The sequence below is a fragment of the Amphiura filiformis genome, chromosome 11 (genome assembly GCF_039555335.1).
Source record: "Amphiura filiformis chromosome 11, Afil_fr2py, whole genome shotgun sequence".
Classification (NCBI taxonomy): domain Eukaryota; kingdom Metazoa; phylum Echinodermata; class Ophiuroidea; order Amphilepidida; family Amphiuridae; genus Amphiura; species Amphiura filiformis.
The window spans coordinates 64229072-64244357 of record NC_092638.1 but is presented as its reverse complement, the minus strand read 5'-3'; the positions used below and the strand labels follow the sequence as shown (position 1 = coordinate 64244357).

At 38.5% G+C, this 15286-nt stretch overlaps 1 protein-coding gene across 1 annotated transcript in view; it reads left to right on the top strand.

Annotated features, from left to right (window-relative positions):
• The window catches only part of LOC140163854 (stalled ribosome sensor GCN1-like), a 67595-nt gene that overhangs the window by 13531 nt on the left and 38778 nt on the right, over nucleotides 1-15286 (top strand). Inside the window, 13 exon segments of the mRNA XM_072187168.1 lie at nucleotides 128-323; nucleotides 1234-1358; nucleotides 3027-3205; nucleotides 4017-4110; nucleotides 4694-4816; nucleotides 6114-6312; nucleotides 6845-7215; nucleotides 7737-7961; nucleotides 9403-9530; nucleotides 9786-9975; nucleotides 10703-10939; nucleotides 12383-12577; nucleotides 13435-13681. Coding sequence (XP_072043269.1) covers nucleotides 128-323; nucleotides 1234-1358; nucleotides 3027-3205; nucleotides 4017-4110; nucleotides 4694-4816; nucleotides 6114-6312; nucleotides 6845-7215; nucleotides 7737-7961; nucleotides 9403-9530; nucleotides 9786-9975; nucleotides 10703-10939; nucleotides 12383-12577; nucleotides 13435-13681 — 2509 coding nt within the window.

Genomic DNA, 15286 nt, shown 5'->3' with positions numbered 1-15286 from the left:
AAGCTTATAAGTGAACACAGTCAGACATCCATCAATACCAGGTTCTGCATATCATTACAGATTTTTTTATGCATCCATCATCTTCTATTCTTAGATATTATTCTAGAAATAATGTTTCATATTGTAGGAAGTCCACCTGCAGGAGCAAGAAAACACCCCAGAAGTAGATGGTAGTGGAGACGCTACCAGTTGTGTAACACCCAAGGTGTTAGCTTTAGCTTTACAAGGGATACTACTCAGTGTGGGCGTAGGGCTAACTGATGATGATGCAAAAACCAAACTGGTCTTGGATGCCATCCTTGATGCGCACCATCCACTTATCGGTAAGTTTTGTTTATAGTTTTGAATAGTTCATTAAATCTTTATTTATTGAGGGTAACAATTTTAGTGACAAGCAGTGTCCAAATTAAGAAAATAAAAGGGGTTGTCCCACGGTTGTCCCACGGACAACCAGGTTGTAATTTCTGGTTGTCCACCAAAGTTTTTGGTTGTCCGTAAGCTGCCACAATCTGAAACAACTACATGTGGCCAATAAAGTGGAGTGAGTGTAGTCAATTTATGAACAATTATTACTCTTAAATATTTAACTATTCATCAGTTGTGTCAGGTTTGAGCAAACTAACATGCTGAAAAAGTGACTTTTGGCTGTAGATATTTGTCCACCGGACAACTAGAGCATTATTTGTCCATGTTTTGTTTGTCCCGGGTGAACGCACAACCAAATTTCGAACACTGGTGACAAGCACTGCTTTTCAAGCAGGCCCTCAGTCAATATAATCAAGAATATAATACCTTAGTCAGAAATAATACTGTACAAAACTTCTACTGTTCCAAAATAGGTGTTGCAGAAATAAATACATTTATTGAGATGGAAGATTTTTCTATGAGATCCTTTAATAGGACCCTTCTTCAGCATGTTTAAACATTTTTAGTCATTGTTGACTTTTTAAGGAAAGGTCTCAAATATAGTCTTTTTTTTTTGTCAAGAGCCTACAAACCTGGTCGAAAATGAAATAAATCACAATTTAAGAATGTCAATTGTAATGGAAATACATTTTAAAAACAATCCAAGTTTTATACATGTGTTCCCACTACTTCTGAACAGGTCTGTAGTTTCAAGGCAATTCCAAATAAATGCATGAGAAAGATTTTGTACAAGGTGTTATTTTGCCAGAATAACAACATGATTGAGGCAAACCAATAAATTATTATCTGCATGCCGATTTATTTCAGTTGAGGCCAAACCAAGATTGTGGTGTGATATTGTCGCCAAATTCGGGCTGGATTTGAAGAAGCTTGTCTCGGCTAACTTAGACCAGATCCTTGCAGTGATCACTGCAAATGAGCCGGCATCAAAGGTAGGCTTGGAAATCAAGTTATTGATAAAAAGTCCATTTGGCTTCCTCGAGATGGTATTGTCTATGTGTCATACATGTGATCATCTGTGGCGTGCCGACTTTGCCCTACAGTATTATAACACCTTTAATTGTTTGTGCACACATGGGCACCAAGGGTAGCGCTTAGGTCCAAAAGCTCGGGGTCCCTTGGAGCTCCCCGAGCTAACAGAAAATGCAAAAATGGGGGGTCCCTAAAGAAATAATTTTGGGGGGGCAGGGCTTTATTAAATATTATTGTATTTTTTTTCCATTCTTTTTCTTTCTTTTCTTTTTTTTTTTTTCTTTCTTTTCTTTTTCTTTTGTTTTCTTTTTTCTTTCTTTTCTTTTTTTTTCTTTTTTCTTTCTTTTTTTTTTTTCTTTTTAATTTAATTTATTTTTTATTTTAATCAAATTAGTATAATTTACCGCCCGCAGCTGGCTGGACGATAATAATTTTAATACTGCCCTCTATTCTGGGATTTGCCAACCATATCAACAAGCAATGGCAGCCAGAGATCTCGCCGTATTTTCTTGATATCACGGCTGTTTTGCTGTCAAAAATTTCACTCACAAAGCAGTATTACTGTGCATAATATTAATTATTGAAGTAAATTAGGCCATAATTTGGTATTTCAGGGTTCAGTTGCTTCAAAATGATGTGCATAATGCAAGTTGAGGAAACTTTTGAGCCTAGTTTTATGAAACTTGGATTTAGAAAACAACATGTGGGGATTTTTGTTGCGTACGACGGGGCGTAATAACTTGCTGCTTTTGCAAAATTCATGCGTGAGATTCGGGTTTTGGTGGGTCCGGGACGCAAAAACGCAGCCTAGCGCGACCGCACATGGGCACTCATGTCTCAAGGAGGCCAAATGGACTATAATTGTGAATTTTATTTGTGGATTATATAATACTCTATATCCTTGAATTGTAATATATTGTATACATGCAGTAATTGTATAATACTTGGAACCTCAAGTTTATGAAGTGATTATCCGGAAATTGAATCTAGGATTTTTGGATCTGTAGAACAACCCTCACCAACTAAGTGATCAAAGAATTACTATTTAATATAAATGAGTTACTATAAAATATACCATTAAAATAACACATTTTTTCGTCAACTGCTCTAGAACATTTGTAAACACCGTTTGGTCAATACTGTCACTGTCTGCTTGTAAGCATTATTATTCATGGTTTTTGGTAAATATTTTGGTAAAAATGAAAAAAAGCACCTACAAAAAACAAAAAAATCAAACAAAACTTTAAAGTGAGGAGGGTGGAAGTGTAATGCAATAACCACCATGGTCCCTGAGAAGATATCTTACACCTTCCCAGAATCCTTTGCAACATGATACATCACCTCATTTCATCTCATTTCATCAAATGACACTCTCATTACTTTGTACAAGTTCCTTTTGTTTTCATTTTGAGAATAGAGTGGCTACCCATTGGTCGATAGTCAAGAAACATATTTTGCAAGACAAGGATGTGCTCTGTTCATAGAGGTACATTATGTCACTATCATCCCATGTTGCACTAGATAGCAAATCAGTACAGAAAACTAAAATTTGAGAAATGCATTATGGGAAGTATACAATATCTTTTCTGGCATGGTTCTATGATATTGTTTTGTGTGTGATTCATCAGGCCAGGCTGTTAGCTGCCAAGATGTTGGCTTTGGAAACGCCACTGATAGCAATGGAACCACTTATTGATCATGTGATGAGTTCCCTAGGCAACCCGGCATTGCAGACAGTTACTATGGAAGAGTACGCCATCATGCAGGCACCAGATGGAGAGTTGTTTGACAAATCTGTTATTGGCAGGTATGTAGGTGGAGTGGGTGTGTGGGTTCTTTTGTAAGCACTGTCAATCAAAGACACATAAAAAATGCTGTGGATGCACATGAACTACAATTATCTGTGCTTGCCAGACAGTGCTGATAGATTGCAAATAGGATAATAATTCAAAAACAATGTCCGCTGTTGGAGGCTATGTCCATGCTCAGCGGTTTAAGTCTCTATGGGCTGGTTTCTTGCAGCATGGCTAGTAGTTGGGCTTCCTATAAGCCATTGGCGTGAGCCCAAGTAGTCCTATGTACCAGTGCAATTTCACATCATACAGCACCTAAAAAAAAAGTGGATCTACATTGGTAGGGCTAGCCTATTGGTTTAGGAAGCCTGACCAAGCTTCAAGAAATCGGACCTATGAATCTGCAGCGGTGAGGCCAATAAACAGGGGTGTATTTGTGTGTGTGTTTTGCTAGTATTTATTTATTTATTTGTTATGGTTTATGGTGGATGGGGATGTGTGCATCCCTATACATGTGTATACAATTTTTGTAACAGGTGGAGATGTACATTGGGCTGTTCCAGTTGAAATCCATACACCCCCTATGGAAGACATGACCTTAATCTCCCACACAGGGGGTGTAGATTTTAAATGGAGTCACCCATTCAGGTAACCCCATTTGAAATGCACACCCCCTGAGTAGGAGATTAAGGTCATGTCTTCCATAGGGGGTGTATGGATTTCAACTGGAATAGCCAAAGCTGTTTGTGTGCACACTTTTTCACAAACCAGATTAATTTCCTTTTAATGTAAGGTTGCATTTTTGCTATTATTTTCATTTTGTAGCATCCAGGAGCCAACCATAGACATTGGATCAATGAAACGTGAGAGCAAGGCGTACTCATACAAGGACCAACTGATGGAGATAGAACTTAGAAAGGTATGTACTTCATCTAACATGGCTGAAGCCGACTTGCTCATCTTTGCCCCTATGAGGGCATTTTGTTTGTTTTTACCCTTTTTCTCAATTTTTCCATCATGTTACCCATACTTTGTTTTCTCTCGAGTGTGGTAGTGACGTCAGTGCTTTTACGTGAAGCATGCTAGGAAACCAAGCTTGTACGTGTGTATATACGATGTACAGGATAGGATTCAATACTGTGATCAGCTAAACACACACTCCTATGTCATTACCGAACTCTGAGATGAAACAAAGTATAGTTGCTTATAATGCTTTGGTGTGTGTCTATGCATGCGCAATTGCAACATCCACATACATACATCCATTTGGTATATAAAACAAATATTGACTGTTTTATATTCGGAACATGGTTATAATTATAGGCCCGCGGTGATCTCAAAACCATGCTATGACCCTCGGCTGCGCCCCGGATCATAGCATAATTTTGAGATCACCTTGGGCCTATAATTTTATCTATGCCCCTCATATCAGTCAATATTTGTATAACATAGATATACTGAGTCAAGTTCTCTCCTCACTTCACTTCCATGTTCTTTTGTAGGAAATTGAAGCCAAGAAGAAAGCCAAAGGGATTAAGACAGAAGTAAAACTAACCAAGAAGCAGCAGGAAGCTAAGGATGCCCAGCTGGCCAAAGAAAGTGCAATCAGAAGCAGACTGAAAAAGGTGAATGAAGAATAGATTCACAATATTGATTATAGTTACTCATGAAACTACCAACAGAGCCCGGATGTCGCCAGTGCCACCAACTGAGCCCGGATGTCGCCAGTGCCACTATTGAGATATGCTCCATTGAACTTAACAATAAACAATAGGAAACAAAGGATTTATTGACTGTTTTATTGATTTTTCACTACTTAATGTCAAGTACTATAGACATGATATACATCATTTTAAAGCTTAATTTCAAGCAGAATATTTTGGTTGAATATCTCAAAAATAATGATTGGCGACATCCGGGCTCAGTTGTGCTGAGGGGTCACATATAGTTTGATCAGCCCGTAATCAGCAGGCCTATAACATCGCAGATTAATATCAATATTTTTTATTTCAAGAATTGTCTTGTGACATCTTGCCAGAAGCATCCGAAATTATTAATTCAAGTCCTATACTTTATCTACTTTCTTTAATATGCACAATATAGACCAAACGGGTTAACTATATTACGCTTAACATGGATCTACTTTTCGGCGTAGTGGTAAAAGCCTAACAATCAGGGTTGTAGCTAGGATAGTTTTAGTGGCTACATCCCTGCTAACAATTCCCGCCGATTACGAGCTGATCAAACTATAGATCTGATTTAATATGGTTCAAGCTTTTTAAAGTAAGCAAGTTACTAGATCTTTGTTTTGACATGGCCTTAAAAGGTTGTTATATTGGCGCAATCTGAAATGCCTTGATTTTGATATTGACTCAAATTTATTGGTCGAGCTATGAGTTCTAAAATATGCGTAATCGTAATCGAGTGAGTTGTATAGTACAGTAAAGCTTCCCTCTCGTTTCAAATTATGATTGGAGCCAGAGGTAAAGAAACAAGTTGGCATCTGATGTCACCTATCAATTAAACTCGGAAACAATTTGTTTACGATTTGTTGTGATAATTGCGATTTCTGAACGCATCGGATGACAGCATGCCCTATGTATTAGTTTTGCACTTTTAAACATGCAAACTATGCAAAGTTAGGTCTTAGTAATAGGAACCTTTCTCTCCTGAAGACATCATGTCAACATGCATTGAAATTCGCTTTTTGTCTTGTAAAAATACTGACATCATTCACCATTTTCTGCGCTTTCTTTTCTCTGATGAAGGCGCCAGATGAATCGGCCTTCCTTTTACATACTATTAATCAATCATGGGCTGTGGGGAGTTGATCATCAGATGCGAGCTTGTTTCATTATCTCCGACTTTTCTTTAGATAAGTGATGATGTGATTACTAAATATGTTCACTTAATTATTTATAGTTGGATATGGAGCTCGCAAATGCCTTGTCACTCATCCAAGCTTGCGTGGATGGTAATAGCAGTGAAATGAGGAAACACATACCAGACATTCTTCCATCAATGCTATCTCTGATGTCATCACCACTAGGGGCACCTTACACCTGTAAGATGATACTAGCACTCAGAGGCTGTGTGTTCTATGCAGAGGAAGAGATCCTAGGTAAGTGATCTGACCACTTGGTTACATGTGTGAGGTCTAAGGTCATCTAGGGTCACTTGAGGTCATCAGTGGTGTAGCATGGGTCATCACATAGGGGGGGCACCAACCATGATTGAGGGGCACAAGCTGTTTTTCGGCAATTTTCCTATGGGAAATCGATTGGGGGGGCAAGTGCCCCTATGATGCTATGCCACTGGAGGTCATTTTATAAATAAATTTACTTTTTTTTTCAATTTTTTTTATTAGGAACCACAAAAACCTCGTAAAAGTTGCACATGGTCCAGCAATATGCAGGCATGAGAATTTTCAGTTTAAAAACTGAATTCAGTTTTTTTTATAGTCAAAATTTCCGCAACTGTATTTAATTTCAGCCTGTTTTTGGTACTTTTTGCCCAATTTCACACATTTTCAGTTTTTTCAGTTTTTTTTAGGAAAGTGCAGTCTCATGCCTGAATATGGCTCAACAACCACCCTTCTGGAGGAGACATATTTTATGCTCTGTAATTTACTAGATTATTCACTTTGCCTTTAGGTTCATGCATTGCCTACTGCATTCTCAGACTCTACAAACCTGCTTGTCCCATCGACGCAAACTGGTGTGAACTTGACCTCGTGACCGCAGTAACCAAAGCTGTCAATCACATATATTGCGGTGTAGACGAGCAATGGGAAGACGTGAATAGCGACAAGTCGGAGTCCGACGAAGATCAGCCCATAACTTCTGCCCGCATAGTGTCGGCCCCTGCGTTTGCGTACATCTTCCCCATGTTACGTAAAGTGCTCCGAGACGGTGGTGCTGTTGTGGATAAAGAGGAGGAAGTGGTAGAGCAGGCTTTGAATATCGTGTGTGAGCATGCAAAGCTGAGGAGTGAGGAGGAAGTGGAAGGAGAGATCATTGATGAGGTGAGTAAGATGAGATTTAAGGGTTTCAACTGCAGACTACTACACAGACTATTCACCAATGGATAAAGTCCCAGCATCAACCATTAATGAGGGCTGATCGTTCCATGAAGTGCGACATACGAATCTGCTACATAAATACCGCATTATTTCCTGATTACACGCAATGCTCTAACACATAACAAGAAGACACGCAACACTGGCATGATTTGTTAGACACACACGATGGAATGATCGGCCCTCATGAATATACAAGAATTCACAGCATAGGGAATTTGGGATGTTGGTGAATAGCATGTAGTAGTCCGTGGTTTCAACAGGTTCATGATTTCAGAAGTGCATGTGCTCCTACCAAGGTTTTGTTATGAGATTGGGCTATTCCTGGGAAAACCCAAGCCCCTGTAGGAAACCTTGTCACTTCTACACACTTTATGATTACCATCGTGGAACTGAAACGCCAAATTTAATTTACTTTCGTGTAACCTGCCACTGTAATGAATTGTACATTTGTTTTGTGTCTTCAGAGTGGTCCAGAACTGCTCCCCAGACGAGGCATGCTAGAGCTGCTTATCCACTTAATCAGCATCAGCGGACCTATTCATCAACTTGTGGCTACCACAGCATTGGTAGATGTGTGTGCCAGCGCAGGAGGAGGAGAGGGATGCACATGTGCTCAGCAAGAAGAGATTGATGAGTTGCTTAGTGCCATGATGTCGTCTTGTGCTGAGGTCAGGTCTGCTGCTCTCAAGGTATGTAATAATGTTATCAAATTAGCCAAGAGAATTATGCATTTACCATGTGTTACTGCAGGAAAAACCTCCTATGTGTCATTGGCCCCTGAACATGTTTAAAACAAAACCTTTTATGTAACCTATTGGCAGTTTTGTTATAAACATGTTCAAGGGCCACAAGTACATAGGAGGTTTTTCCTGCCAAACGACGTGTCAATCATGGAATGGAAAGTAGTATACCTGTGTTTGCTATATGGGGAATTGTTTAGCCTTAAGTCTGGCATACTTCGTTAACAGATTTTGTAAATCCATATGCATGCACATACCTTTATATGCTTGATCTTTCTAAGTTATTAGTTATTGTTTGATATGGGCCTTTGTTGACAAATTACAGAGGTATTCCATATTCTAGTGGTCGACATCAGGGCATGTTATTCCCTTGGCACAAAATTTTCGGTACGCGCATACCAGCCAGCATGTCAGATGGGAAATACAGCATGGCTACACATGCATACCATGGGTACCATGGGTTTCTGGTGCTTTTTCCCTTTTGTGTGACGTCAGCCGGTCCGAGAGAATGTTAGACTTACGCGCATACCAGCCAGCATGTCAAAAGGGAAATACAGCATGGCTACACATGCATACCATGGGTACCATGGGTTTCTGGTGCTTTTTCCCTTTTGTGTGACGTCAGCCGGTCCGAGAGAATGTTAGACTTACGCGCATACCAGCCAGCATGTCAAAGGGAAATGCAGCATGGCTACACATGCATACCATGGGTACCATGGGTTTCTGGTGCTTTTTCCCTTTTGTGTGACGTCAGCCGGTCCGAGAGAATGTTAGACTTACGCGCATACCAGCCAGCATGTCAGATGGGAAATACAGCATGGCTACACATGCATACCATGGGTACCATGGGTTTCTGGTGCTTTTCCCTTTTGTGTAGACGTCAGCCGGTCCGAGAGAATGTTGGACTTACCAAAGCATTACTAGTAGTTACAGTGATGAGCAGCTTAAGCAGTCAAGTTTGCTCAATCGATAATGTGTTCGACTATGGTGCAAGAGGTTGCGGTCTTGAACCCTGGCGGTGGTTTAGCAAGCTCTCATGGAAAAATTTAGTTAGCTAGAAATTCCTCTGGACAAGGAACTTACTGCTAACTTGTTGTAATCCGTACAAAACTCAGGGAGCTGATCGTTGCGAAGGTCAATTGTGGAATATCTAGGGTGTGCGCTTCTAAGCAGCAAAGGCTCTGAGTTGTTGTTAAATGGTTTTTGGAATGATGTGGCCCCTTAGTGGTCAGCGACAACCTGTAACGTGTGCTAAGGCTTTTTGTGTCGATCAACATCTATTATTGCGCTTTTTATGAGAGCCAAACTGGTTGATGGCGATGTGTAATATTTGTTTAACAAGATCTAAGGCTAACAACAACAAGTCTTGTTTTAATCCTTAATTATCCAGGGTCTTCATGAGCTGTTGGACGTCCTGCCATACCCTGATACAGACAGAGAGAATGGGCTTAACCTCTTACGAAGGCTTTGGATAGCACAACAAGACTCAGAGGAACACATCAAGACACTTGCTGCAGAGTAAGTTGGTGGTATTGATAAATGAGCATGAAATAATTGAGTTGGAAAACTTTCTGATTTAATTTCAGCGATCTGTATTAGGACTATGGCTTGTAGCATGAATTGAAGGTCAATATATTTTTTTTATGTTTTTGTTTTTGATTTTTGAATGTTTGATTCATTGTGACTTACGGGGCTATTTTTTAACCTCTCCAGTTTTTTGAAATATGACCCGATGCATATAAATCAAATACATTATTTTCTATTTTTGCCAAGGATCTGGAGCGATGGATCATTCAGCACCGACCCCGAGTTATGTAACCTAATTCTTCAAGATACCATACACCATGAGAGTGTGATCAGGGAATCGGCATCAGAAGCCTTAGCAACCATGTTAGATGAGTATTCACAGCAGGTGGATCAAGTACTGAAGAAACTCTTTGACATGTATCAGGATAAACTAGTGGTATGTAAATGCACAAACGATCAAGCATTGTCATTGTTAACATTTTTTTGAAGTTTTTATCTTGAAATTTTAAGAACAGTTGTTGGCTTTGTGGCTTTATATACATTTTTTCCACAACATAAGGATCATCAAATCTTGTGATGAGTTGGATGGGTTTTATTGAAACCAAAATATATGGAATGGCCAAATATGTGAGGATTTTGTCTGTTTTTATTGAAAGCATGGCCATTCTCAGTGAAATTTTTGCCATAATTGGGTTGTTTTTGTGAAGATTTGTGTAAAAATAGTGAAATGTGTGTGTACTTTTCCTATATGTAATTCTCGGACACAACATGAACATTTAAAAGCAAAAAGTGCATTACACAGCCGTATGACGTAAACTTTTCACAACTTCAAAAAACAAATGCAATCAGGTTACAAAATGTTGTTGCTAAGCTGTTGGTCATAAAGGGCACATATTCTGCACATTGACATTTCATTACACCACAACACCATGCATATCCACCTGTGTCCAAGAATTTAATCTAGCAACAGTAAATCTTCACAAGTCTTCAGTGAACGGCTCTTTTCAGAGAGATTGGTAGGCAAGGGGCAGCCTACATGTCTCATACTTATGTACTTTGTCCTGAAGAAGTCAGAGCTATTCCTGACGAAAGCTTGACAGTTCTAAACTTGTCCGACAGCAAACCCGCTAAAAACTTAATTCATTTTGTTTCATTTTGTACAGATTGCACCGCCTGTGCTGGACCAGCTAGGCCGTATGATATCAGAATCACCCCCAGATGAGTACCTGTCAAGATGTGGTATTGCCTTGGCGTTAGGAAAGATATCTCCACACTTGAAACCCAGTAATGTGTCCCAGCTCTTCCAGTTCTTTGTACCCACCGGACTCGGAGATCGTCATGAAGAAGTCCGCAAAGCGATGCTGGAGGCTGCCAGGATGTGTATAGACACACATGGCAAGGTATACATTGGTTTTATTGCTACCCCATCATAGGTTTATCTAGTAAAACTCAAAGAAATTTTATTGCTAACAATGTACTAAATTACATACAGGGTATTTATGTGGCACCATTTCATAAAGACCATGGTGCCAAGATGGAAAACAAAACATTTGAAAAGCAAAACAAAAACAGCAAACTGAATCAAAGCCAGATTATTGTGGGAATAGGAAGGTTTTGAGACCTTTTTTGAAACTTTGCAGAGAAACAGCCGTACTGAGTTCAGATGAAAGTGAGTTCCGAAGTGCACATGCGATGAGGGAAAACCTGTTGTCAAAAGCCTTTAGGGTTGAATTTGGGTACAAAAAGATGTGTAGTGTCGGTTGCAGAACGCAAGCTGGGGCAAGTTTGGCTGTACAATGAAATTGATTCAATGAGATAATTTGGTCCATATCTGTGCAGACATTTGAACACGTAAAGCATGATCTTATATAAAATTCTTTATTTATATGATCTTATATCAAATCGGTTTAGGTAAATATCCTGGGTAAATATACCGAAAGTACAGAGTGGCGTCATTACTGGAGATTATATTTGCTCACAGAGAAGATATCTTACGCTTCCCATAATGCATTTCTTCCATATCAATTTTCAGTACTGATTTGCTATGTAGTGCAACATGGGTTGATAGTGACGAAATGTACCTCGATGAACAGAGCACGTCCAGATTTTGCAAAATATGTGTATTTTTACTATCGACCCATGTTTTAGCCAGTCTATACTCAAAAGGATGTTGTAAAGGATTCTGGTAAGGGCAAGATATCTTCTGATTCGTTCATACCATATAACCATTGTGAGAAGAAATGATAATCAAAGTCAAGTTGGCTCAAAATGGATTTTTTATACAAAACAGTAAAAGTTACAGGTTGTTGTAGTCAAACTTCTTTTAGTCTTCGAGACATCCCTTATCATATTGTTGTGATAATAAAATTCTTGATGAATAACTGACATCCAACTATGAACTATCTGCAACTGCACCTCTGTATTTTACGTGCACAGAGCGAGCCATTACTGAATTTGTTATGATGCAAACCAATTTTGGCATGCCAGTGAATCCTATAAGGCACTTCAAGGGTTATAGATAGAGGCGGTTTGTAGTTAATTGTTATTCAGCAATAAATAAAACAATGAAATGATACTGTTGATTGATACATATCAATGCATAGTGATTCCCCTGAAAAAATGCATAATTTTACAAATAGTTGTACTACAGAAATTGTACGCTATCTTAAAACCATTGGGCTGAATTGTAAGCAAACTGCTCCCAGTCTTCAAGAAATTCCAAGCCAAAACTATGGACTCATCATCATATGATAACATTAGACAAAGTGTGGTGATCCTAACTCAAAATTGTGTTTTTCATTCAAAATAATAACACAAGATTTGTATGTTATCTAAAACTACAGGCTAATGTAACCAAACTGCTCCCAGTATTTGAGAATTTCCTCGATGAAGCGCCCGATTCTTCGTCATATGATGCTGTCAGACAAAGTGTTGTGATTCTGATTGGTTCTTTAGCTAAGCATCTGGATAAATCTGATCCTAAGGTCAAACCTATTGTAGGCAAGCTGATTGAGGCATTGTCTACACCCTCACAACAGGTAGGTGCTAACCAAAGAATTACTAAAGGGATGATGTAGATTTCATATAGCCCTGTGGGTTATGCTGTGGGGTGTCTGCCATTTTGAATAAATTATTGTAGGCAAGCTGATTGAGGCATTGTCTACACCCTCACAACAGGTAGGTGCTAACCAAAGAATTACTAAAGGGATGATGTAGATTTCATATAGCCCTGTGGGTTATGCTGTGGGGTGTCTGCCATTTTGAATAAATTATTGTAGGCAAGCTGATTGAGGCATTGTCTACACCCTCACAACAGGTAGGTGCTAACCAAAGAATTACTAAAGGGATGATGTAGATTTCATATAGCCCTGTGGGTTATGCTGTGGGGTGTCTGCCATTTTGAATAAATTATTGTAGGCAAGCTGATTGAGGCATTGTCTACACCCTCACAACAGGTAAGTGCTAACCAAAGAATTACTAAAGGGAGAATGTAGATTTCATATAGCCCTGTGGGTTATGCTGTGGGGTGTCTGCCATTTTGAATAAATTATTGTAGGCAAGCTGATTGAGGCATTGTCTACACCCTCACAACAGGTAAGTGCTAACCAAAGAATTACTAAAGGGAGGATGTAGATTTTATATAGCCCTGTGGCCCACAGTGTGGGTTATGCTGGGGGGTTTCTGCCGTATTGGATAGATCTGATCCTAAAGTCAAACCTATAGCAGGAAAGCTGATCGAGGCATTGTCTACACACAACAAAATTATTTATGGGACAATGTGCATGTTGGACAAGCAAACCTGATATTATGCTTCACCAAGATGTATTTCACTTGAATTAATATGCCAGTATTGTATAGGATTTATCCATTCTTTCTTCCCTGTTTGAATCATCAGGTACAAGAGGCTGTAGCCAACTGCCTACCACCCCTAGTACCCGCCATCAAATCAGATGCCCCAACCATTGTGAAACGTCTCCTGGCCTTGCTCTTAGAATCGGAGAACTACGGAGAGAGGAAGGGTGCCGCCTACGGTCTTGCTGGATTGGTCAAGGGGTTGGGTATTTTGTCCTTGAAACAACTGGACATCATGACAACCTTGCAGGATGCTATACAGGACAAGAAGAATTTCAGGCATAGAGAAGGTAAGATGTTAATGTTATAAATAGAAAACATTTTCATAAGAGTTTCAAAACATTGTTAGAAGATGAAACAAAGCATGAAAAAACACTTCCTCAAGAGTAAGTAATTATATTTAAGAGTGGAGAAAAAGAAAATTTTAAACTTTTGCATTTTTTTGTTATTATAGAATGATTTAAAATCTTTCATAATAAGCAAACATTTGAAGTTATCAGAGGTGTAAGTCTTCTGGAAATTCCTGGAATTCCGGAAATGTGGCCAAAAAAACCCAAAAATTCCGGAAATGTAAAAAAAACAAAAACATTTTTATTAATTTTTTAAATTTTTTTTTTACATTTACGGGATTGGATGATGATAATTTGTCATAAAAAGAGCCAAATTTTTTATTTTTTTTGAGGGGGGTGATACCCTGCAGCCTATTCCCCGGACAAGCCCCTTGCACTTCCGGAAATTTGGCGAGGTGCTCGCCTTTGACTCGCATAATAATAATAATAATACTTTATTTTTATAAAGCGCATTTACATCAAACAAGATCTCAAAGCGCTGAACAATATTAAAACAAAATATAATAGTACAGATAAAATATAAAAACATCAATAAAAAGTACAGATAACATTATCATAAAAACAAAATAATATGAAAAACAAGATAAACTCGAGATAATATAAGATAAAAGAAAAATACAATAACACCAAGATGGGTAATGCAATGAAGGAAATGATTAATGAGCAGCAGATGCAGAAACACATTGCACTAACCAACTGGCTAACAGCAAAAAGCAAATGATGTAGGCCCGCCACAACAAATTCACGAGAGAGTAAAAAACAATCAAAACTGAGCGGGCGTACACCAAGAGCAACAAACAATATGAATGAAAAAAAAATATATATATAACTGCGCAAAAAGAAACTTAAACTAACACCTAAAATGCAATCTGCACAGGAAACGGAAACACGAGAGCAAAGGCCACAAAATTAACTGTGCAGAAAGCAAAAAGGAAAAAAAAAATTTGAAGCAAAATTTACCAACAAAATATATACTATTAGACAAAAACCGTGATGAGAATTGCAAAGGAAGAGGTGAACGAGCAAGAGCAAAACAATAACAACAATGCAATTACCATCGGTCTAATATAATAATAAGCAAATACCATCGGTCTAACATAATAATAAGCAAATACCATCGGTCAAACATAATAATAAGCACAAGAAAAGCAAAAACCTAAAACAGCTAATAATGTAGGCCCACTACAAAACAATCACGTGAGCAAAACAAAAGAAACAAGTGGGCATACATCAAAAGCAACAAAGCAATTATGGGGAAATAATGTAATGCAAAGCAAAAAAGAAAATGATACTGATTAACACCGAAAAATGCAGTGTGCACAGGAAATGGAAAACACGAAAGCGAAGACCAAGTAACGAACTGTGCAAAATGCAAAAAACAATGATATACTTTGCTAGGATGCACAACAGCAAGATTCACGAGAGCATAAATCAAACAAAATGAAAAGTATTATGCATCAAAGCAATAATAGGCCTGTAAAATTACAAAATCAAATAACATTGTAAAAATTACAAATCAAACAAGCAGGAGAATATAATTATAAT